Consider the following 24,435-nt stretch of genomic DNA (forward strand, 5'->3'; position numbering starts at 1 on the left):
CTCATGAAACATTGCCTTGGAAAACGTGTTCTCTGGTCCTTAGGACTTCCCAGTGTGGAGCAGAGCACTCTGCCAGCTCTGCACACCAACACTCTCATCAGCTCTGCAACTAAACAACAAGAACTGGCTAGCACAGAAACTCAGAACGGCTCAGCTTGGAAGGGACATTAAACATCATCTAGTTCTAACCCCCTGCCATGGGCAGGGATATCTCCTACTAGAGCAGATTGCTCGAGGCAGTTTTCCACCTGACTTTGAGCACTTCTGGACTTGGAGCTTCCACAGCTTCCCTGGCTAACCTGTTCCAATGCCTCACCATGCTCATGAGAAAGAATTTCTTCCCAACGTCTAATCTAAATCAAGTTTCTTTCAGTCTGAGGCCATTACCTCTCATCCTGTTACTCCGTGCCTTTGTAAAACGTTCCCCTCCAGCTTTCCTGTAGCCTCCCTTCAAATACTGGAAGGCTGCTGTGAGGTCTTCCTGGAGCCTTCTCTTCTGCAGGCTTAACAACGCCAGCTCAGCAAGCCTGTCTTCAGAGCAAAGAAGCACCAATCCTCTGATCATCAATACAGGCCTTGTAGGAGCTTCAAGTCGGGGGGGACCTCTTTCCAGAAGAGCTTTGTAATAATATCACCACATAACATTGCCACGTTCTTGCCATTCTCAGAAAGCCCCAAGGGTTTAAGCAAGCTGTAGAGGCAGCTTTGAAGTGGAATCAGTACCAAAGCAACCCAAATCTCGGGACAGCGAGCGGCCGCAGCGGGACGGCGAGCGGCCGCAGCGGGACGGCGAGCGGCCGCAGCGGGACGGCGAGCGCCGCAGCGGGACGGCGAGCATCGTAGCGGGACGGCGAGCGGCCGCAGCGGGACGGCGAGCGCCGCAGCGGGACGGCGAGCGGCCGCAGCGGGACGGTGAGCGGCCGCAGCGGGACGGCGAGCATCGCAGCGGGACGGCGAGCGCCGCAGCGGGACGGCGAGCATCGTAGCGGGACGGCGAGTGGCCGCAGCGGGACGGCGAGCGCCGCAGCGGGACGGCGAGCGGCCGCAGCTCTCAAAAGGAGTCCTGAAAATGCAGGGCAAGCACTCAGAGCAGTGCTGTAGGCAGAGTTCATAGGATCATAGAATGATTCAGGTTGGAAAAGGTCTCCAAGATCATCCAGTCCAACTGCCAACCCAAGCCCACCATGGCCACTAAACCATGCCTTCGTGTGCCATGGCCACAGGTTTCTTGAACACCTCCAGTGGTGATGACTCCAGCACTTTCCTGAGCAGCCTGTTCTAATCCCTGTCTGCTCTTGCCCGATATCCTGATTGTATCAAAACCCCTGCCTGGGCCCTCGTGCTCTTGGCCCAGCAAGCTCCTGCCTGGGATGTTAAGGCAGCCCTTGTAAGCCAAGTTTCAGTGCTTGGGTCTAACGCTCTTAGTTAGGCACTTAGACAGTTAATAAATGCCACTCTTGCATTTTGCCGGCCATCAGGATGACACAGCTAGGGCTAGAACTCGTGATTCTCTTCACTTAACTATAGATTGGCCACAACAGTTAATTAAAATCCCAGGCAAACGAGCATGCCTTGAAGCACAGGGCACAGCCAGCCAGAAACACTCAGCACCTAAGCCCAGCTTTCCCAGTGACTCACTACATGACCTTGGGCAACACAGAAAGTCCTGTCTTCTCCTTCCCTCCCTTGCACATTGGATGAAGCCTCGGGGCTCTGCTGGGCTCCTTGTTTACTCAATAAAACAAATCTGCCGAGCAGGAATTCTGCAGGTACACAGAAATAGGACTAAACATGCAAACCCCTAAGTGGCACATGACTCACTGTTTACAGCCAGCCAGAAGAGCAGCCGTTAATTAGTGTTAATATTTTAAGCCTTTCTCATCCCAAAGGGCTTCAGACATTTTTATATATGGATTTGACCCAAACCCTGGGTAAACAGAACTCCCACAAAATGCAGAGCTGCACAGGGACCACAAGAAAGGGCTTTGTGCAACAATGAGACGCAGCTATCACGGCACAGGAGACTGGGACAAGTATAGAAGGACAGCAGCACCAACCAGCAGCCAGACCTTCCCCTGGGCAACACAGCTCGAATCAGGTGAAATAAGAGGAGCCTTAACAAATCAGCTCTGAAACCACCAGCACATAACTACCCACTGGGCCTGGTCAATGCCACAGAGTTCACCATAACCACCACCAGACATGGTCAATGCCACAGAGGTCACCGTAACTACCACTGGGCATTGTCAATGCCACAGAGGTCACCGTAACCACCAGCAGACATGGCCAATGCCACAGAGGTCACTGTAACCACCACTATACATGGTCAATGCCATGGAGGAATAAAAGCCGAGACAGATGGCTGTAATGAGTAGGAGTTTTGGCTGGAACTGTTCCATCAATAATCAGTTAAAAAGATGAGAGGAATGGAACACCTCTCTGGCAAGGAAAGGCTGAGAGACCTGGGACTGGTTAGGCTGGAGAAGACTGGGAGAGTATCTTCTCAGTGCTTATCAAGGGTCAAGAGGATGGGGACAGACTCTTCTCACTGATGCCCAGCAACAGCACAAAGGGCAGTGTGCACAAATCGCAGCACAGGAGGTTCCATCTGGAACATAAGGAAGAACTTCTTTGTTGTGAAGGTGACTAAGCACCAGACCAGGCTGCCCCAAGAGCCTTTGAGTCTTCTCCCCGACACATTCCTGGACGTTACGATCCTGGGAAACCTGCTCTGGGCAACTCTGCTTGCTCAGTGGGGTGAACAAGATGATCTCCAGAGGTCCCTTCCAACCCCCACCTCTCTGTGATTCTGTGATCCATGAAATGAGTCTATCTCCATGTTGGCACAGAAAGCCAAGCAAATCCCTTCTCTGCTCTGTAATCCCCTTCGTTTGTGGAAGCAAGATCACAACCTTGCGGGAAACGGTTTGCAGTTCAACAAACTGATAAGGAGACAAATGATCAGAGTTCAGCAGCCACAGGTCTCCTTCACACCTTTATATGTTAGGTGGAAAAGAAACAGCTTCTTGCACAGCACAATAATTCAGCTGTAAGTCACTCTAGCAAAACCTGCAGCTTCCCTGGGAATTTCCTTTCTCTTCTCATTAATGAAACTATTTAACTCCCAGAATATGGCACAGCAAAAGAAAAACACAGGCCATGAACATATAAAAACATAGAGCATCATCTACAATCTAGAAACTGCTTGAGAACATGCCAAGGAAAACGAAAAGCCCAAGCTGAATGCATTACAGACCTCCAAAAGTATTTCATCTATAGTTAGAAAAACAAAACTGAGTCTCTTTATCCAAATATGGAGCATGGGAAGCTTGCAGGGAAAAAAAAAGGCATGAAAAGTTGTTCTGTTTTATCATCAGGATTGCAATTACCTGGCAAGATGTTGCTGTTCTCCCTTAAAATAAAATGCCCTGCTGCTGGCAGACTCACCCCAGAGGTGATGCCTGTACGTGGAGCAGTGCATTGTCCTGCAGTGAGGGCTCTTAAGAGCTGACAATGACAGTCAACCACTGCTGCTGCTGCTGCTGCCTAAAAGCAGCAAGCAGGAGTGAGCATGCAAGCTTTTTACAAGCTATTCTGTTTCTCTGTGTCCCAAAGGCCTCTGCAAGCAACATGTGGGCTTCCTCAGCCTCTTGGGGGGAAGCAGGGTAATATTCAGCCACAGATCTTGTGGCCAAGAGGGCAAATGGGATCCTGGGGTCCATTACAGAGAGTGTGTCCAGCAGATAGAGGGAGGTTCTCCTCCCTCTCTACTCTGCCCTGCTGAGACCTCATCTTGTGTACTGCCTTCAGGCTTAGGGCTCCCCAGTTTAAGAGGGACAGGGATGTGCTGGAGAGAGTTCAAAGGGCTACAAGGATGATTAGGGGACTGGGGCAATGCCTGATGAGGAGAGGCTTGGGGACCTGGGGCTATTTAGTCTGGAGAAAAGAAGACTGAGAGGGGATTGAATCAATGTCTATAAATATCTGTAGGCTGTGGGTCAGGAGTGGGGGACAGGCTCTGCTCACTGCTCCCTGGGATAGCACAAGGAGCAATGGATGGAAGCTGCAGCACAGGAGGTTCCAGCTCAACACAAGGGGGGAACTTATGTATTTTAAGGGTCCCAGAGCATTGGCACAGGCTGCCCAGTGAGGTTATGGAGTCTCCTTGTCTGGAACCTTTCATGGCCTGTCTGGATGTGTTCCTGTATGACCTGAGCTAGATTGTATGGTCCTGCTCTGGCAGGAGGGTTGGACTGGATGATCTCTTTGGATCCCTTCCAACCCCTGACATCCTGCGAGCTGTGATCTCAAAGTAAACTGGCGTTTGGGAAAGGACACTTAGGTCTGGTGCTCAGGTGGCTTGGGTTTCTGGTGGGTGGGCTGTTAAAATATTGACACACAAGGAGGAAAGAGTTTGCTCTCCTGCATCCTCCAGTCAGCACAGACGGGGAGAAGCAGCAAATCCCTCTGACCACAAAGACACAGGCGCTGCGCTGCCTGGGGAAACCGCTGCGGAACCAGGGCAGAAGGCCTTGTTGATTTACAAGTGTCAAACTAAGTGGTTATTAGCAAGATGCAGGGAAAACCTCTGGCAGAAGGGCTGAAATGCCACCGCAAATTAGAGCCTGGCCACAAAGCTGCTGCTGCTGCTGGATTGCTCAGATGCCAAATTCTGCTGGAACGCAGAAGCCAGTAACTGGTCACAGCAAGGAACACAAACCTTCAGATGGTGTGGCAGGTCCTGCTCGCTGCAGGTGCCACTCTGGAGGCAAGGGGCAAGTGTCCCATGGCTGCCTTTCAAGTATGTAGGAAGATACAGCTCAGCATAATGCCACTCATGATGCTCCCTGCTTCTGTACTCACTGCCAGCCCATAGGTGCCTGCCGCAGAGATCATTTGTGTAGGCAGAGCTCAATTTATAGAAGTGGAAGGGGTCTCCAGGCAAGAGTCAGCTCCACTTTCCACCACTTTCAGCTTCTAGCTTCAATCTGGCTGGGGGCACAGGGCTCTTTTACAGTTCTGCCCTCAATTAACCCTGACATTGCCCATTAAATTACCCTAAAATTTGCTTTCTTCCTCCTCCTGGTGTTTACAGTTTTCAGCAGCTGCACCACACATTCTCATTTAACAAGGTAGTTGTTTGTCCTGAGATGAATTTCATAATCAGGCTCTGCCAGCTCAAAAGCATCTGAGAGCTTTGGAGTGTTGTGCAATAGTTCTGATGGCTTTCACGCTCGCTGCAGCACCACACGTGCCATGAGGGATGGATTCTTCCACCAGCCTCTGTCTGTGCTGCCAAACTCCTCGTTTCTTTGGAGAGGCTTTAGAGATGTTGCATGTTCATACCCAAAGTGCCTGCCACTAGGCTGCTGCTTCCCAGCTTTGCTGCCCCCTCGACCTGCTCACATTTGGAGAGGTGGTTGGACTGCGCCCATGGTTGCCACATTTGACGCCAATCTTACTGCTGACTTTGATCACTTCAGCAGCCTGCCACTGTGGACACAAGAAGTGGAGCTGCTTTCTTTTACAGACTGTGAGATAAGAGTGGTTTAGGATCAGAAGAGCAACACCAAGAGATCTGTTCCTCGCTGACTGACAAACGCTTTCCCACGGAGCAGCATTTACTCAGGCAAAGGCTTCATCCAGCCCTACAGCTGCCCACATTTTGCCACCCTCTTTCATTTCCCGTCCCACTCAGCAAGGCCAAATTAGCTGCAGTTATGCCTCTGGCCACACGTTCACACCTTAAAGCAAAACAGTGTGCAGGCTGCTGCAAAACTGCAACCATTTTAGGAGTACCAACTGACTGCCCCAACTCATAGTTCAAGCCCAGCTCTGTTCCTAACCTCAGAGACATTCTTCACCCTCCAGGTCCTGCCTGGACACGCCACAGAAAAACAGAAGAGCAGAACATTTTCTACACCTTTGATGACACCTTCAAGTCCTTTGTTCAAAAGGGAGAACTGCAGCTCCTCAGAAAAACTCCTAGGAGTGTTTTTTTCCTGCCATATCCAGATTTTTAAAGGTTTGTTTGTACCATCACATGGGCTCCTTTAGTCACCAAACACATTTTGACTTCAACAAATTCTGTGATTGAAAAAAAAAAAAGGACTTTTATGAATCTGGATCCTTGTGAGGCATTTCAGTACAGCAAGGAAAGCTCAAAGCCTGGACTTGGACAGAGAGATGAAGATCTCACATTGAAGTCCTGTCCAAAAGTCAATTTCTCTCTTCCTACTTCAGCTTTTAGTGAACACTTTTGTTGTTTCTAATCCTTCAGGTTCAGAGCATCATCTGTGAACAGCAGCATCACCTCTGTGAACAGAGGTGCCCCAGATCTCACCCTGGATCGGGATTTCCCAGTGCTGTGGCTTGAGCTAGCTGGAAAACTGGTTTCTGGTTTCCCCACCCCAGAAAAATAAACAGGTGACACAGGAAGTTTTCCCCAAGTGTCCTCAAAAATTATTGATATAGAATCACAGAAACATGCAGGCTGGCAAAGCCCCTCAGCATCACCAAGTCCAACCTAGAGCCCTACTCTACAAGATTCACCTTAAACCATAGCCCCAAGCACCACAGCCAAACCACCCTTAAACACAGACAGGCTGGGTGACTCCACCACCTCCCTGGGCAGCTCATTCCAGTCCCTGACCACTCTCTCCATGAAAAACTTTTTCCCAATGTCCAATCTAAACCTCCCCAGCCTCAGCTTGAGGCCATTCTCCCTTGTTCTGTCTCCAATTCCCTATGAGAAGAGCCTAGCAGCAGCCTCTCCACAATGTCCCTTCAGGTAGCTATAGGCAGCAATGAGGTCTCCCCTCAGTGTCCTCTGTTTCACACTACCCATCCCCAGCTCCCTCAGTCGCTCATCAGATTTATTCCCAGGCCCTTCCCCAGCTTTGTTGCCTTCCTCTGGACTCACTCCAGCACCTCCACATCTCTCCTGTATTGAGGTGCCCAAAACTGAACACAACACTCGAGGTGTGGCCTCACCAGTGAAGAGTCCAGGGGGACAATCACCTTCTTGCTCCTGATGGACACAGCATTTTTAATCCAAGCCAGGCTGCCATTGGCCTTCTTGGTCACCTGGGCACACTGCTGGCTCCTATTCAGCTGCCTGGGCACACTGCTGGCTCATACAAGAGGCAGGGACAGGGGGGAGCAACACAAGTCCCTGGACTGTACAAATGATTAGGACACTCACCGAGGGTATGTCAGACCAAGTTTATATCCCTATTTTACCTCATTTGGAGCAGACACATAAAATTTGGTCTCCTGCTATCCAGACAGATGTCCTTACACAAGGAAGGCAGTGGGGCCTGCTTGCCTCCTTCTGCAAGAGCTCAGCCTCCAGGCACCGAGACGCTCCTCAAAGTCTCACTGGAACCAACCCTGTTTCTTGCAGCCAGCTGAATATTAATGGCCCAATCCCTTCCTGAAATCTGGCAGATTTGGCTCTAGGTAGCTAGAGAAAGTTTCCTGCCTCAAAGAACTTGCAGACGCACACAGAAGGATTCCATTGCAATGCCCTTTGCAAAACAAGGTCTCAGCTACACTCAGCAATTAACCTGACGGGAGCTGGAGATGACTATCACTAATTACACAGCAGCCAGATTAAAGAAGAGTTTCTGCCCTCTCACGAGTCCTGACTAGAATCACCAGTTCCAGTGCCGTTTGGCAGTGGTTTCCACTACAGGCGACTCATCTGCCTGCACTCTCCTTTTCCAGGCTAATTTCAGTCTCCCAGTTCTCCCAGTACCTCCCTATGGATGTAAGCTGCAGCACAGGAGAGGTTCCACCTTAACCTAAGGGGGAGCTTTGTTACTGTAAGGGTCCCAGAGCACTGGCACAGGCTGCCCAGAGAGGTTGTGGAGTCTCCTTCTCTGGAGCCTTTCAAGGCCTGTCTGGATGTGTTCCTTTGTGTCCTGAGCTAGTTTGTATGGTCCTGCCCTGGCAGGGGGGTTGGACTCAATGATCTCTCTGGGTTCCTTCCAATCCCTGACATCCAGTGAGCCTGTGATCCTGTGTGATCCTTCCTGCTTACCAGGGACGTTTTGGAGCCGTTTCTGTAGGGTATCAGATGACACAAAGCTCCATGTCTGCTCTCTTCCCAAGTCCCCAAAACAATCTGTCACACCAGTTCAGTGTCTCCTCTCTGGCTCACCATCCTCCCTCTGAAGCTCACCTTCCTGCTGCTTGAAGCCCTCTCCTCACTGTTGTGTTCTGGTGCCACCTCTATATTGTGCTTCCACTTCTGAATCAGTTTTCAGGCTGCCCTTTGCTCCCTGCCATATCCTACTCCTGGGGAGGCTTCCCTTCGCTTTGTGACTGGAGATCTGCTTCTCCTCTGTATACAAAAAACAGTGATTGGTAAAAGTCACCTAAGGATTGGTAAAGTTGTTCCCTAAGCAAAACAGGAGAGAAAGGCAGCACAGCCAAAGTCTTTCTTGGTAGCGTTCAGCATTTCTGCCACGTTGCTGCTATAAAGCTTTTAAACAAGAGAAGAAGAAAGCTTTTAGATGGCAACAGAGGTGGCAAGGGAATAGCAGGAGCACTTTTTTGGTTGGGTCATCCAGGAGATCTGCACTGGACAGCTGATTTAGTCATGAACTCTGGCATAAACACTTCTGACCTCGCTGGGGAATAGCTCTGAACCGAAACCCTGCAAGAGCTATGCGGGTTTGAGTCATGTGTTTCGAACAATCCATTCTTGCCCACTGAATTTGGAGGTCAGTAACAGTCCAGACAAAGGAAACCAATAGGAGCAACACCCCAAGCCATCACATGCATCTAATTGCATCTGCATCAGACAGTGTTTCGACACAGTATTCCACTTGTGCCATGCTGCTGACGTGTGCAGAACCACACAACAGCTTTGCTGCTGTTGCAGCGGGCAGGATACTGCTGACAGGCACACGTTTGACATGGGGAAGACCATGGATGGGAAGCTGCCTTCCCCTGTGCCCAGAAAACCACTGCAGTGTGAGAGAGTCAGAACCATACAACTGTTCTGGTTGGAAAAAAAACCTCTAAGATCATCCAGTCCAACCACTGACCCAACACCACCGTGGCCATTAAACCATGGCCCCAATTGCCATGGCCACAGGGTTCCTGAATGCCACACAATCTAGCACAGATCACAGGGGAACACATCCAGACAGGCCTTGAAAGTCTCCAGAGAAGGAGACTCCATCGCCTCTCTGGGCAGCCTATTCCCATCTCTGACCACTCTTACAGCAAATAAATGTTTACTAATCTCCAAACTAAGCCTCCCCTTGCACAACTTCAGGCCATTTCCTCTCCTATCACCTGATAAACATCTGAGGGCTGGTCAGCAGTGGGAGGACAGGCTCTGCTCTCTTACTCCCTGGTATAGGACAAGGAGCAATGGATGTACGTTGCAGCACAGGAGGTTCCACCTCAACACAAGGGGGAACTTCTTCACCATAAGGTCACAGAGCACTGGAACAGGCTCTCCAGAGAGGCTGTAGAGTCTCCTTCTCTGGAGAATTTCAAGGCCTGTCTGGATGTGTTCCTCTGTGATCTGTACTGGATTGTGTGGTCCTGTTCTGGCAGGGGGTTGGACTCAATGATCCCTTTATGTCCCTTCTAACCCCTAATATCCTGTGAGCCTGTGTGATACTAGTGAGAAGAGCCCAACCCCCACCTCACTGCAACCTCCTCTCTCAAGGAGCTGTAGAGAGCAATGAGGTATCCCCTTAGCCTCCCCTTCTCCAGACCACACACCCCCAGTTCCCTCAGCTGCTCCTCACCAGCCCAGTTCTTCAGACCCTTCACCAGCTTCATTGTCCTTCCATGGACCTGCTCCAGTACCCTAACGTCCTTCTCGGAGTGAGTGGCCCAAAACTGAACACAGTTCTCCCATCCTCCCAAGCTGGTTTCCATTTGCACTTTCAAGATGCTTTCTGAAGTATTTTCTCTTTCAGTATCTGCATCAGTGTGGCACAGCCCTCTGGAAGGACAAACACGTCCTCCAAAAGCAGTCTGCAGCTTGAGTACAGGCACGCAGGAAAGACTAACACATCTCTCTACCAGCCCCAGTGGACCAAGCCTCATTTCTCTGAGCTATGCCCAGCCAGCACCTGTGCCAACCAGCCACCAAACTGTGCTGCTGGGGTTTGTTTTGAGGAGGCATTGCAGACTGTTACATGCCTGCTCACATGGCACTGAGAGGAGACAAAACTAACCAGTACCAACCACAAATGTGGCTCTCAGGAACGTCTCTCCACCCAGCTCAAGAATCTTCTATAGCAGAGAGCCTCTCTGCTAAACACAAGAGCTGGCAGCAGTTGTTGGAAAGGAGCACACCAAAGCCATAGAATCCCAGAATGGTTTAGGTTGGAAGGAACCTCAAAGACACCTCCCACTGGAACAGGTCGCTCAAGGTCTCATCCAACCTGGCCTTGAACATCCCACTGGAAGAGGTCACTCAAGGTCTCATCCAACCTGGCCTTGAACATCCCACTGGAAGAGGTCACTCAAGGTCTCATCCAACCTGGCCTTGAACATCCCACTGGAACAGGTCACTCAAGGTCTCATCCAACCTGGCCTTGAACACCACCAGGGAGGTTGTGGAGCACAGAATCACCCAACGTGATCTTTGATCACGTTGGGTGATTCTGTGCTCCACAACCTCCCTGGGCAACCTGTGCCCCAGTGGCTCACCACTCCCACTGTCAAGAACTTCTTCCTATCATCCAGTTTCAATCTCCCCTCTGCCACTTTAAACCCATTACCCCTCATCCTGTCGTTACAAGTCAGAGCAGCAGAATGTGTCTCCCTTTGGTGACTCACCTGAGTGTCTATTTTGATGAGTGCAATGTCAGCTTTTTCGTCAACATCTTTAATTTTAGCCTCATAGGTTTCTCCATTCTTCAGCTCCACCTTCACCCTGTTCTTGTTGGTGACCACGTGGGCATTGGTGACTATCAGCCCATCCTCTGAGACGATGAACCCTGAGCCGCTGGCCACAGGGACCTCTCGCTTCGAGTAGGGGAGTCTGCAAGACAGGAGAAACAAACCTCAACCACTGCAAGGAGTCCAAGCACCACAGAGCACTGCATGCAACACCCAGCCACAGAGTCTGGGAGGGTTTTCATGCCCTGTCACAGCTGCTGGCACTCCAATCATTAGGTCATCAGCTGGGTTATCTTTTGCCAGAACTTTTTGGAAGGGACACTGTGGAGAGGCTGCTGCTGGTCTCCTCTCACAGGGACCTCAATACAAGAGAGATGTGGAGGTGTTAGAGTGGGTCCAGGGGAGGGCAATAAAGCTGAGGAAAGGCCTGGAGAATAAATCTGATGAGGAGTGACTGAGGGAGCTGGGGATGGTTAGTGTGAAACAGAGGACACTGAGGGGAGCCCTCATTGCTGCCTACAGCTATGTGAAGGGACGTTGTGGAGAGGCTGCTGCTAGGCTCTTCTCATAGGGAACTGGAGACAGAACAAGAGGGAATAGCCTCAAGCTGAGGCTGGGGACGTTTGGATTGGACATTAGGAAAAAGTTTTCCATGGAGAGAGTGGTCAGGGACTGGAATGAGCTGCCCAGAGAGGTGGTGGAGTCACCCAGCCTGGATGTGTTTAAGGGTGGTTTGGCTGTGGTGCTTAGGGCTATGGTTTAAGGTGAATCTTGTAGAGTAGGGCTCTAGCTTGGACTTGGTGATGCTGAGTGCTTTGCCAGCCTGCACGTTTCTGTGATTCTGTGATTCAAATGACCTTTGATTCTTAAGCATTTATCATTTCCACAGCCTCTCTTGTATCACACAGCACCAGTCATCATTCCTGGCACGTTGGCAGCTGCTTTCAAGCACACAAAAATCACAAGTGGGCATCTTGTTTACTTGCGGAACAATTCAATATGGACCACGGCAGGAGCGATCTTCTCCACCACATCTGCAATGAAGTTGTACTTGTGCCGCAGGCTGTTAGGATATTCTTGGCCTGGAACAGAGACAGCAAACATGCCCTGAGTTCTCCAAGTGGCAGGAGAAGGCTCACTGCAAAACACCTGGATTAAAAAAAGCTCCCAGTGGTTGTCTTTCCCTTCCGTAAGTCGTCTGTGAGCACAACTCTTGCCCCTAGGTTTCACTTCTGCTTCCTTGCTCACAAGAGAATCATAGTATGGGTTTGGGTTGGAAGGGAACTCTAAAGGTCATCCAGCCCAGTCCCTCTGCAGTCAGCAGGGACATCTTCAACCAGAGCAGGTTGCTCAGAGCTCTGCCCAGCCTGATCTGGAACGGTTCCAGGAATGGGGCATCTTCCACCTCTTTCAGCAACCTGGGGCAGTGTTTCATCATCCTCTGCATAAAAACTGTCTTCCTTATACCCAACCTTAATCCCTCCTCTTCCAAACCATCACCCCCTTGCCCTGTCACAACAGGCTCTGCTGTAGAGACTGTCCCCATCTTCTTTCCAAGCCGCAGTAAGCTCTCTCTAGAGCCTTCTCTTCTCCAGACTGAACAACCCCAACTCTCTCAGCCTTGCTTCACAGGAGAGGTGCTGCAGCCCTCAGATCACTTTCATGGCCTGCCCTGGCCCCACTCCAACAGGCAGCACACTTCACCATTCAGATAGAGACTCACAAACCCTTCTGATTTCAAGTGCACTTCAGCAAGCCCCAGGACAGCAGCACTGCTGCTCCAAGCGTGGCTGCAGCTCCTGTGCTCGGGCAGCCCCCAGCTTAGCACAGCCACTGCTGCAGCTCCTGGGGATGAGGCACGGGAGGAGCAGGGTTTAGCCCATTTCTGCAGCGCCTCACTCTTCCTTTGTCAAAGGGATTTTGCACTCAGATGCCTCCCTTTCTGCTTTTACCTCTTTTCTGGCCGGGCTGCTTAGCTGGTAGGGCCCTCCCGGCTTAAACAAACGGGCTCTGTTCCTCTGCCAGAACACGTCTGCTCAGTGGCTTTTGAAGCCTCATGCTGCTGCCTTTGTGAAATGCCGAGGACAACAAGGTCCTAACCCCAGGGTAAGCCTACAGCAGCCGCCATGGAAGTTCAGCTGGGGTATGAAGCTTTCTGCTGCCCTGTCCCCGCACAGCCTGAGCCACCAGCCCCTGCCTGGCACCTAAACCATGGATGCCCATTACATAAGCTCTGCACAGCCACACTTCAGGCATCCTTTCCACTGCAACTGCCCGTGGTCCATTAGCTCCAGAGAGGAGCAGATCCCACATACTTTGGAGTTACTGAACCACCCTCAAGGCTATAAAACAGATAGGCAGAGGAAAACAATGGGACCACAAAGCCCTGCATTCCTGGGCACTGCTGTAACACAAACGCTCACGGTCACAGAGTATTCAGGAGAGGTCAGTGGGATTTCCAAAAGCAACTGGATACCGAACTCCTTTTATGGCCCTCAGGAAACCTGTCTGCACCATCAGATGTCAACAGATCCCCGGGAAAAAACCCTCAGGCTTCTGACACCTTAGCTGCTCAGGTAGTTCAGGGGCAAAACTTTCTGTTGTGGCTAAACTGGGAGCAACTAAGAGATTGGAACACCCCAAAGAGTTCTAGGTTGGACTTGGTGATCCTGAGACACTTTGCCAACCTGGATGTTTCTGTGATTCCGGATGGCATCCTGTCCCTCAGGCATGCTGAGCACACCAAGGAGCCCAGATCCTTAGGAAATCCTCTTTCAGTCACCACCAGAGCGAACTGGTGTCTGGTAAGAGAAACCATTTTTTGTGCCCTTGCATCTCCCTAGAGGCAAGGAACTTCCCTTGTTTTCCTTAGTCTTCCAACCTGATCTGACACCTCCATCTCACCTTATGAAGGCTGAAGCCAAATCTGCAACCGATTTTCAGATGAGCACTAATAGTGCTGTGCTTCTCCTGTCCATCTTTACCAGTTGGCTTCTAAATCTGTCTCGAGATTACAGCACTAAGCGGCTTGTGGGTGCTCTAAGTGCCTGGCATGGTGTTACAGGGTGATTTATTTGCAGAGGAAGCACAAGACTGTCCCAACACTGATACCTGAATGACCTTCATGATCTGCAAAGCAGAATGGAAAACTAGGCAAGTTTTTAAGCACATCCTGGAGGCAGAAACCTCCACAGCACCTGATCACTCCAGAACTTGTTTTTTTCTCCCTCTTTGTACTCTGTGAAGTATCTCAAGAGCTTCTAGATGCAGTCAGTCCCAAACAGCAGTTAACCACCTAACCTGCTGTGCAGTTTCAGATCAGTTTGGAGATGTTAATCTGCTTTGTGAGGCAGGAACATTGATCAGCAAACTTGTGTCCTCACCTGCCACCTTCTCCCAAGGCTTTCTGTGATGCACACACAAACTGTTGTCCTTGGACTCTGACGCCACTGAGGCAGGAGGACTTGCTGGCTGACAATCAGCAGTGTGCCAAAGGGATGAGCTTCTCTTTGCTGCCCACAGATTGGTTTGGGTTGGAAGGGACCCTCAAAGGTCATCGTGTCTAATCCTCCTGTGGCTGCCCAGGACCACATCGAGTCTGATCTTAAGTGCTTCCAGGGATGGAGCCTCACCCACATCCCTGGGCAACCATTCCCATTGTAAAGAACTTCATTCCTATGTCCAACCTAAATCTCCCTTGCTCCAGCTTCAACCATTGACCCTCCAGGCCTTTCTAAACAGTCCTTCCTCAGCCTTCCTGTAGGTCCCCTTCAGGTATTGAAATGCAGCTCTAAGGTTTCCCTGGAGCTTTCTCTCCTCCAGGCTGAACAGCCCCAACTCTTTCAGCCTGTCCTCGTAGCAGAGGTTCTCCAGCCCTCTGATGTCCCACATCCCCTGAGCCCTCTGTTCTCTTTCTCAGAAGGATTCCAGGGCCAGCGAGCGCTGCCATGGCTGCAAAGCTGACAGCCACCACGGGAGCGTGTGGGAGAAGCGGCAGCAGAAGGAGAGCTGCAGCTTGGGTGTCCTCACTCGCACCAAGCAGCGGCTCTGCCAGATGATCAGCTTGGGCTAATGCCACGCTGGGATGAAATGCTGCAGGGCACCACTGTATCCATTAATACACTTTGTGATCCCAGCTTATAAAATGATTTCATCTCCGCTACAACACTGCAGACATTCAAAGGTCACATCCTGCCCTTGGAAAAAAAAAAGAGAGCTCCCACAGCTGAGGGCACTGCACAGGGAGCACACAGCTTTGTTTTCAGGGTTTTTTTTTGCCTGTAGCTATTCAAGACGAGAAAGGATGCCTGAGCTGTGCGTGGCGAGACTGCTAACAACTGCACCTCCGAGAGCTGCTGGCTGGAGGTGGAGGCTGCGAAGAGCAAGATCCCAGAAGGGGCAGTGGTCTGCACATGATCCATCTCCTTGCACAGCCCTGAACCAAGCCACACGGTTAAAAGGTCAAACTTCATACTCCAAACCAGTTAGATAATGAAGGCTGATTCGTGGCATACTGACCCAAAAAAGCTCACCAGAGCTGGCCACGCCTCGCTTATGTAGTCGGAATTCTTGCATTGTGTAACAGTTTTGCAACAGCTGCTGAACAAGTGCCCACTGAAATGGAAAACACCTTCTGCAGCAAAGAAACAGCAGCCCCAGCACCATTCAGATGAATGCTCACAGGAGAGGGTCTTGCCAGCTGTTTTTTGCCATCATGTGACAAGGTAAAGGCAGAAGGCTATAGCAGAAGTATCAACCCTCCTCTGCCCCGGAGAGGCCACATCTGGAATATTGTGCCCAAGTCTGGGCCCGTCAGTTCAAGAAGGACCTCAGGGAATTGCCTGAGAGAGTCCAACCCAGAGCCCTCAAGCTGCTGCAAGCAGTGGAACATCTCCTGTGAGACCAGAGAGAGAGCTGAGGCTGGGAGCAGCGGAGCCTGAAGGCTGCCCTCGCTGCTGTGCTAAAGATGTGCAGGGCAGTGCCGGGAGGATGCAGCCAGGCTCTGCTCAGGGATGGCCAAGGGCAGGACAAGGGGGACTGGGGAAAACTGGGGCACTTCAAGGCAAGGTTGGACGTGGCACTTGGTGCCATGGTCTAGCCTTGAGCTCTGTGGTAAAGGGTTGGACTTGATGATCTGTGAGGTCTCTTCCAACCCTGATGATACTGTGATACTGGGCCACAGGAACAGAAGAGAAATCTCTGTCACTGTGAGGGTGCCAGAGCCCTAGAGCAGACTGCCCAGAGAGGTTCTGGAGTCTCCTTTTCTGGAGACATTCAAAACACACCTGGATGTGTTCCCCTGTGATCTGCCCTGGGTGACCCTGCTCTGGCGGGGGGGGTGGACTGGATGAGCTTTTAAGTTCCCTTCCAACCCCTACCATTCTGTGATGTTATGAACATGCTACAAATTTCTCCTATCACAGAGAAAAAAATATAATGGAGGCAAAAATGGAGACCAGACTGGGGCTGTGTGCATGCACAGCAGCTGCCTATCACACAGACACCTAATGCCCACCACAGCTAACAGCTCCTTGACCATGGCAAAGAAAAAAGTAATAGCTTTCAGTTCTGATTGATGATGAAGCTTTGACTGTTTAATCCCCACTGCCTGTGTGCTCTCATGCATGCATCCAGCCATGACACCCTCCTTGCCTAACAGGGACTCTACAAGCAGGGGATGGGAGTCTTGAATCCTGTGCCTTAAAGTGGCCCCCCAAATGTTGTTTACTCAGTTCAGAACTGCTTCTCTGGTACGTGCAGCATCGATTCAATGGCAATAAAGTCCCCCCAGGTATCTGGCTTTTTTCTTTGCCTTTAAAGCACACTCTTCTGGAGTTTTATTCTTAGTGGATTCTTTCCATTCTCTTTTTTAAGTCTTGTGTTTGGGGTTGAAATCTGTGGGAGTATTTTTGTTGTTGTTGTGGGTTTGTTTTGTTTTTTCTTTTTCTTGGGTTTTTTGGAAGGTTTTGTTTGTTTTTCTTTACATCATTGAAAAGTGAGCTTGAATAAAGCCCTGGTTCCTAAATAACTTGAGGTTTTCACATTCAGGTCTTTGCAGACTGTTCCTCTTTCTATTTATATATATTTTGTTTTGCAATGCTTCTGATGAACTATTGCACAATGCCCTGAATGCCCTAAATGCCCCTGAGCATGGTTAAGAAACCTTTGTTAATGACATTATGAAGATGGGTGCTGTGAATGCAGTTAATCATCAAAAACTGACTTTATAAAACAGAAATAGTTTACAGCATGAAAAAAACTCCCAAGGCAACCAAATCTTGAAGGACATCAAAGGTGTGCTGGCTGCCAGCCCTTGAATGAAAACCTCTGCCAACTGACACTAACAGGGCTGAGATCAGTAAACTGCTGGGAGACAAGGCAGAATACCAAGCCATGGAAAAAAAGAACACTTGGCTGTAAACAGCTGAAATAATTCTGTTTCATAAAGATGAGCCAAAAAGCATATTAAGATCTAGGCTCTGATGAAGTCATTACTCAAAATGGCACTGATGCTTGACCGCTTGCAGCTCACGCAGGCTGCCTTGGGTCATATTTTGAGCTAAGCTGCAGAGAGGCTTTGGAGACAGGAATCTCACAAAAACAACCTCAGCCCTTTGGTTGTGAGAACTGTGTCTGCTCCTCTGGAAGGCCTCTCAGTGTAGGACCACAGGACCACCTCTCATGCCAACAGATCTTCACACAAACCTCTAGGCACATCTCATCTTTCCATCCAGTTTACATGCTTTTCCTTCTTTCAAACAAGGGGATTCTGCTCTCATCTATCACAACCAGCTCAGCTCTTTGCCTATTCCCAACTGCAGCCAGTGAAGCCAAGCTGTGCTGTGGCATCCCCAACCCTCTCATGTCTCATAGAATCACAGAAACATTCAGGTTGGAGAAGCCCCCCAGGATCACCAAGTCCAACCCATATCCTTACTCTACAAAGTGCACCCTAAACCACATCCCCAAGCACCACATCCAAATGACTTCTAAACACATCTAGGGTTGGTGGCTCCCCCACCTCTCTGGGCAGCCCACTCCAGTGCATGAACACTCTTTCCATTAAAGTTTCCTGATGTCCAGTTTAAACCTACCCAGTCACAGCTTGAGGCCGTTCTCTCTTACTCTATCACTAACGACTTGTGAGAAGAGACCAGCACCAACCTCTGCACAACCTCCTTTCAAGTAGCTGTAGGGAGCCATGAGTTCTCCTTTCCACTGGCTGAAGCTGGAATGAACACAACTGTCTCATTCCATGTAACTTTTTACCTAAAGACCCAGAGTGGTGCTGAAGAAAAGGCACATCCCAGCAAACAGCAGTGAGTAGAGACTCACACTCAGTGTGACCACCCCAGGTAGCTTCATCTCCTAAGGCAAAAAGCTCAGAATCACAGAAGAGTAGGGGTTGGAAGGGACATCTGGCAATCACCTAGTCCACAGGTAAACTCAGATTTGGTCTGGAATCAAGCCTTTGGTTCCTCCAAAAACAGCCAAAAAATGTCATTCCCATTAAGATGGAAACAAAAATCCCAAATCTCCTATGGTACAGCAACGATCCAAGAGGGCTGCAACAATCAGTGCCTGCCATTTTGCAGCTCTCACAAAGGACACTCACATACAGACTGCAGGGAGGGTCGGCATGAAGGGTGCTTGCTGTTGGAAATGTTCCCTGCCCTGTGCTTCCAGAGGAGCCAGGTTTAAAGGTCCTTTGGCTTTGCCTCATGCTTGCGCCCAAGCAGCAGCACAGCCAGGAAAGCTGTTTCAGCCCTGTTCCCTCCATCAAACAGAGAGTAACCATCTCAACATGCAGCGTCCCATGGTCTGCTGACATCAGGCTGGTGCCAGTGGAATGAAATGTAGCTTGGCCTCGGGGATCTATGGTTAATGTCTTCTCCTGTTAGCTCCATAACGACCAGCAGCACAGCTACCAAATCCGTGCCCAGCAACACCGGGCACAAGCTGAAGCACCGCAGCGTGCTCAAGTTTGTGTCGTGGCTGCTGAGAAGAGAGGATTGCTTCCTCCTGTGCTTGCTGCCTGCTTAAGGTCACGCTCAGACACACAACCCCAGGTGCATTTGCAGAGCAGGGGCTGAAAGAGCACCATGGGTTTGGGTTTCTCCGCAGAGCAAGAGGGGCTGAAGCACTCAGGAAACCTCTGCGCTGGCAGAACCGGTGACTACTAGCACAAACCACAAGACTGTCGAGTTTTACTTGGAGAACTTCCACTCCCCCCACCCCCAACCAAACAAAACCCCAACCACTACTGTTTGTACAACCTCCCATTCATGCCGTATAGGAAAATGTCAAAACCTCTGACGCTGCTCTGGAAACAAAAACTCCAGCAAATGTGCTTAGCTCCCGCGGAAAGCAGCGGGATCAGCAAGCTGCGCTGGAGAGACAGGAGGAAAAAGTGATGTATGGGGATCTGCTTGCTGCCACGAAGCTTTTTCTCTTCAATGACATCAAGCTGCAGCTCCACGGTGTAGTCAAGGGTAAATTGAACTGTGTAATGCACCCAAAAAAAGGGTATTATGCAATGAAAACACCAAGAAAACAAGAAACAACTTTCTACCTATCGTAGATGATTTGCTTAAGAACCACTTTTAGATCAGTGGAGGGAATTAAGAGGGCTAAGCCACAGCATCTCACTACTAAACCCACTATTACCTCAGTTATTTTTCCCTTGTACAACCCAAGGAGAAAATAAAGGCACTTTGAGATTTCTGAGGAGAAATTCTGCATTGCTGTTGCAGCCCTAAGAGCAAAGAAAAAAGAAGGGTTTGATAGCTCTAAATAATGGAGAGATTTCAAGCCTCTGATTCTGCCAGACAGCAAACTGCACTCATCTGCTGGCCATATAAAACATTTCCTGCAGCAAGAGCCACTGCAAGACCCAAGTGAGGATTTAAAGTCAAATTGCTTTTTGGCACAGATGCAAACTTGCAAAGGGCAAACACAATCCATTTCCATCACCATAATATTTAGATGATCAATTCTTTCTTGGCAGCCTTTAACAAGGACCCTGTCCCACACACCAGAGATCTTGCAAGTAACAGGCTTTGAAATTTGTGCTTCCCCTGCTAATCCAAAAGCCTGAGATGATTAATTTTAATCACTCATTTTAAACAAACAGCAACAGGGGAGAGGGGAGGTGGGGGGTGGGGAAGAAGCATCTGCCAACCTAAATCAAAATGGGGAACCCATACAAAGTTTGTAGGACAAGACAGTCCCCAAATGGCTCACCTAAACCAGTTTCAAGCTCTGTGTGGGGTCGCTCAGAGCACGTTTGAGTACAAACCTGAAGATTAACAACTGGAACATTTAAACTGATATTCTCAAGAATAAAAGATGAGGGAAAGGGTGTGGAGGAGCAGGCAAAGCCACCAAGCAGCAGGACATTCTGCAAGGCACTGCAGGGCTGGGTCTCTGCGTGCACCCTAATTCCCAAGCACCAGCCACCAATTAATGCTTATCCTGCTCAGAGGGGAAGCTCCTGAAAATGCAGGTGTCTGAGTAAGTAAAACCAGATCCTGGTGACATGTGAGGAGAGAGAGCTGCAGAGCTCTGCTGCGCTCAGAAAACAGGAAAGCAACCACCAAGTACTGTAAAGCACAGAGCCTTCAGAGAGCTTAGGTCTCTTTGGTCCAGCTTCCTCCTCAGCACAAACCAGATCTCTTTGGCTTCCTGTCCCTGTGTCATTCCAGATTTTCTTGCCACTGACGATGGCCAACAGGCAAGGTCCTTGGGCCAGCTGCCTGCAGCTTTCTTGTGGCAAGTTCCCCCATAGCTTCAAATACACAAGGTAACGTTTTAGCCAAACACGAAGTGTTCCTACCACTTGTCTACAAGGCAGAGCAAGTAGTAAATGAACCAGCTACAGAGCATCTTCTGTTGCAAGACAACTGCTGCTAGATGGATGTCAAACGGTTGGAGTGCTCTGCAGGAGGAGGAACGCTCCAGATGTGCACATGTGTTACTCAATCTCTCTGTAGCTTGTGAAAAGCAATTCGGACCCTCAGTGGCTTAGATTTGTCTTCAAAGTGGACGTAACCCCTGTTTTCTCTCACGGGAATAGTCCTGTGCTTTGGCAACCTTTGCAGAACTCCATAGGGAGGAAAAAAGAATTCTGAAAGTACATAAAACCTCTCAGCAATGCCAGAAATCCTCTCCAAGAGAAGTGCACTGCCTGCCCCTGCGCGAAGTGGGGCTCCGTGTTTGAGCACCAGCGAGCAGGAGCCACAGGCTCTCGAGCTGAGGAGGCTCAGAAGCACTCCAGGGCCAGCAGGGAGGGCAGGGATCCAGAGCGAGGCGACAGCTCCATCTAACACAACAGGAAACTGCGATCCCTTCTGTAAACAGCGGCGGTGAGGTGGGAGGCAGCCCAGCGCCTGCATAAACACCGCGCTGGAGCTGCGCGCTGCAGGAACGCAGCCCTGCCGGCAGGAACAGGCTGTTCCCGCAGCACCCTGCCCGTGCCCATGCACCGCGGAGCTCGGCCTCGCTGCGGGAGAGACTAATTAAATGCACCTCTGGCAAGGATCGTAGAATCAGTCAGAGCTGGAAGGGACACCGCAAGGATCGTCTAGTTCCAACCCATGAGCAGGGACACCCTACCCTGGAGCAGGCTGGACAGGATGCACAGCTCTGGGTGGCCGTCCCGGCGCTACCCTTGCAGTGCCTTGCGTGGGTCTGTCCGAGCGGGTGAGGAAGGCAAGCAGAGTGCTCAGACAAAAAAGAACCCAGAGCAATTCAGGACAAGGGCAAAGAATGCCGAGCTGAAAGCCATCATTAACAGCAGTCCTGTCTGAACTGGAAACGCCAAGAAACGTGGGTCAGGTAGTTGTGGCAAAGCGTCTGCCTGGTTTCCTGCAGGCAGATGCAAAGAGTAGCTCAGGTTAAAGCAGATGTGGTATTCTCTTCTCTGCTAAAGGCTGAAAATACAACAGATGAGTCAGGAATAATTTCTCCTCTCCTTTTTTTTTCTTCCCAGCCCTGCTCAGTTTACATCCCTTCCAACTCAGCTCATCGCCCTGCGCTGCCTCCCAGCTCCACTCATCTCAGGCAGAGAAGGACCAAAACAACTTCAAATCAGCTCTGAAGTCAGAGCAGGGTGGTAATTCCTATAGCCTGCGTGTAGCCAACAGCTGCCTAATCTGGACGACTCCTCTGACCATCATAAAACCATTAAGGTCTCATTTTAAGTATGTGAGAAACTTTCGCACTGCATCTTTAGAAGGAATCCCTGCTTAAGAGAGGCTTAGCTTCAACTTCCAGGAACCCTGGTATGAAAACACCAGGGAATAAAAACAAGTTCTCGCTTTCATGCTTCATAAACATTCTCTTCTCTCTAAGGAGAAAGCTTAAAAAAGCCTCTTAAGATGTAAGCTTTAAAAAAAGCCTCCTAAGATGCTGCTTCTCTGCAGCTGGAGAAGGCATCGATTGCATCACTTGGCTGTGGCAGGACTCTTCTTGCAGTGGCAGAGAGATGAAATCTATAGGAGAAACCTCAAAGGAGCCATAAAACACATCCCCTTCCTACTCTGAGGCTTCAGGAATTGCACCACACATAAATCCAGCGTAACTACATGGCAAGCCTCACAGTATCTCCACACTCAGCACAGCCCTCAGCCTCTGGCAGTGTTTTTTCCACACGTGTCTGTAAGAATCACCCTGGGGCCACACAGATTGTCTTAATATAGACATCAGAAACCAGTGGGTGTGTGGGCAGTGAACCTGGGGTAATACAGAGAGTACTTCTGCTGCCCCAGTTTGCTACAGAACAGAGGTGGCACTGCCAGGGGGGATACAGCCACTGCCATGCTGCACCCTGCTCCACTGCACGTGTAACTCCTGCCACTGCCACGCTGCACCCTGCTCCACTGCATGTGTAACTCCTGCCACTGCCACGCTGCACCCTGCTCCACTGCATGTATAACTCCTGCCACTGCCACGCTGCACCCTGCTCCACTGCATGTGTAACTCCTGCCACTGCCACGCTGCACCCTGCTCCACTGCATGTATAACTCCTGCCACTGCCACGCTGCACCCTGCTCCACTGCATGTGTAACTCCTGCCACTGCCACGCTGCACCCTGCTCCACTGCAAGTGTAACTCCTGCCACTGCCACGCTGCACCCTGCTCCACTGCATGTGTAACTCCTGCCACTGCCACGCTGCACCCTGCTCCACTGCATGTGTAACACCTGCCACTGCCACGCTGCACCCCGCTCCACTGCATCTGTAACTCCTCCTGGAGGGGTCAAAGAGCAGGGTTCCAGGCTCCCCTTCTCAGATCTGCTTCTTTTTCAGTTTGCAGAATTCAAAGTGTTATAGTCTCTGCTCTGCCATCAGCATTCACCGTTTACAGTGGCCTTTTTTTTCTTCTATTCATCCACACACCTTATCTGCTTTATAGATCATCTCAATATTTTCATAGCATCTTATAAGTGACCTCCCCTTGCCCACTTTTAGTGCCTGAACACTAAAGGAAACAAGGTAAAGCTCGGCTAAGCTGACACTCACAGGGGTCTACAGACAGATCCGTGAGCAGGGATGGGCAAGCACACCAAATAATGCATATGCTGTGCTGGAAAATGAGATGAATCATCTTTCCACCACCACAAATGTTACAGCAGGAGATTCCTGGGGGATTATTTATTTCAGGGAGTGCAAAGAGAGCGCTGCTTGAGCTTCTCTTCCTTGTTAGTGTTTGGCCCACCCACTCTGACTCTCCTCCAAGATGCCTTTCTGCAGATGCAGATTGACAGTTCATCGATGCCGTTTGCAGAGCAAAGCCAGCACTGCACTCTGCAAGTTTAAGAAGCAGAGTAATGGAAAAGGAAAGTAATGGAAAACGGAGCAGCAGTGCTGGCAAGGGGCAGAAAAACGAGCAGGGACTCAGAAAACCTCCATTTGCTTTCAGCTCTGCTACCAGTGTAGTAACTGACCTTGAGCAAAGCTCTTTATCTTCTCCCGCCCTAGATTCACTCACTGTAGGATGGTGTAACCACAGTGGCCTCTGGAAAACTCTTGTGAGCTTCTCTTCATGCTCTGCTCTAGAAACTACTGCAAATTTCAGAGAGCTGGGCAACTTCTGTGCATGGTCATTAGATTTAATCTGTATGATTCTGTCTGCCAGCTGTCTGCCAGGACAAAGACGTGCAAAGCCACTTGCTAGCAGAAACACAAAGTGTTGGGTCGGTTTTGTTTGCTGAGCTCCATCTCATCGATAGTTCTGGCAACAGGCCTGCAAAACTGCCAGGAGGAATTCTGCACTGTGTATGCATCCCTCTCATCTCACCCGGAGGGAGTGGAAAAATTGAAAGACCAAAAAAATCCTCACACAGAATCTGTTTGGAATCAGCCACAGATGAGGGAAGGAGGTTTGGCTAACACCGAAGGTCGTAGCAGGGCACCTATAGCAGAGCTATGCCCCAACACTCAGCACACTCCCATCACTGGTGCCATTAGCATGCTGCTGCTCACACCAACAGGACCAGCCACAGTCCTGGTGCCAGCTTGCACCAGGCAATTGCTTTTACTGTGCAATAAAAGCAGA

General features: G+C 50.2%; 1 protein-coding gene across 2 annotated transcripts in view; it reads right to left on the reverse strand.

The window, feature by feature from the left end:
* The window catches only part of HTRA1 (HtrA serine peptidase 1), a 41,443-nt gene that overhangs the window by 10,756 nt on the left and 6,252 nt on the right, over positions 1–24,435 (reverse strand). For both annotated transcript variants that reach the window (XM_064144220.1, XM_064144219.1), the window contains exons 2-3: positions 11,861–11,960; positions 10,816–11,020 (exon numbers count right to left, since the gene is read on the reverse strand). In XM_064144220.1, coding sequence (XP_064000290.1) covers positions 10,816–11,020; positions 11,861–11,960 — 305 coding nt within the window. The remainder of the gene's footprint in view (positions 1–10,815; positions 11,021–11,860; positions 11,961–24,435) is intronic.

Source organism: Pogoniulus pusillus, chromosome 6 (assembly GCF_015220805.1).
Source record: "Pogoniulus pusillus isolate bPogPus1 chromosome 6, bPogPus1.pri, whole genome shotgun sequence".
NCBI classification, from domain to species: Eukaryota; Metazoa; Chordata; class Aves; order Piciformes; family Lybiidae; genus Pogoniulus; species Pogoniulus pusillus.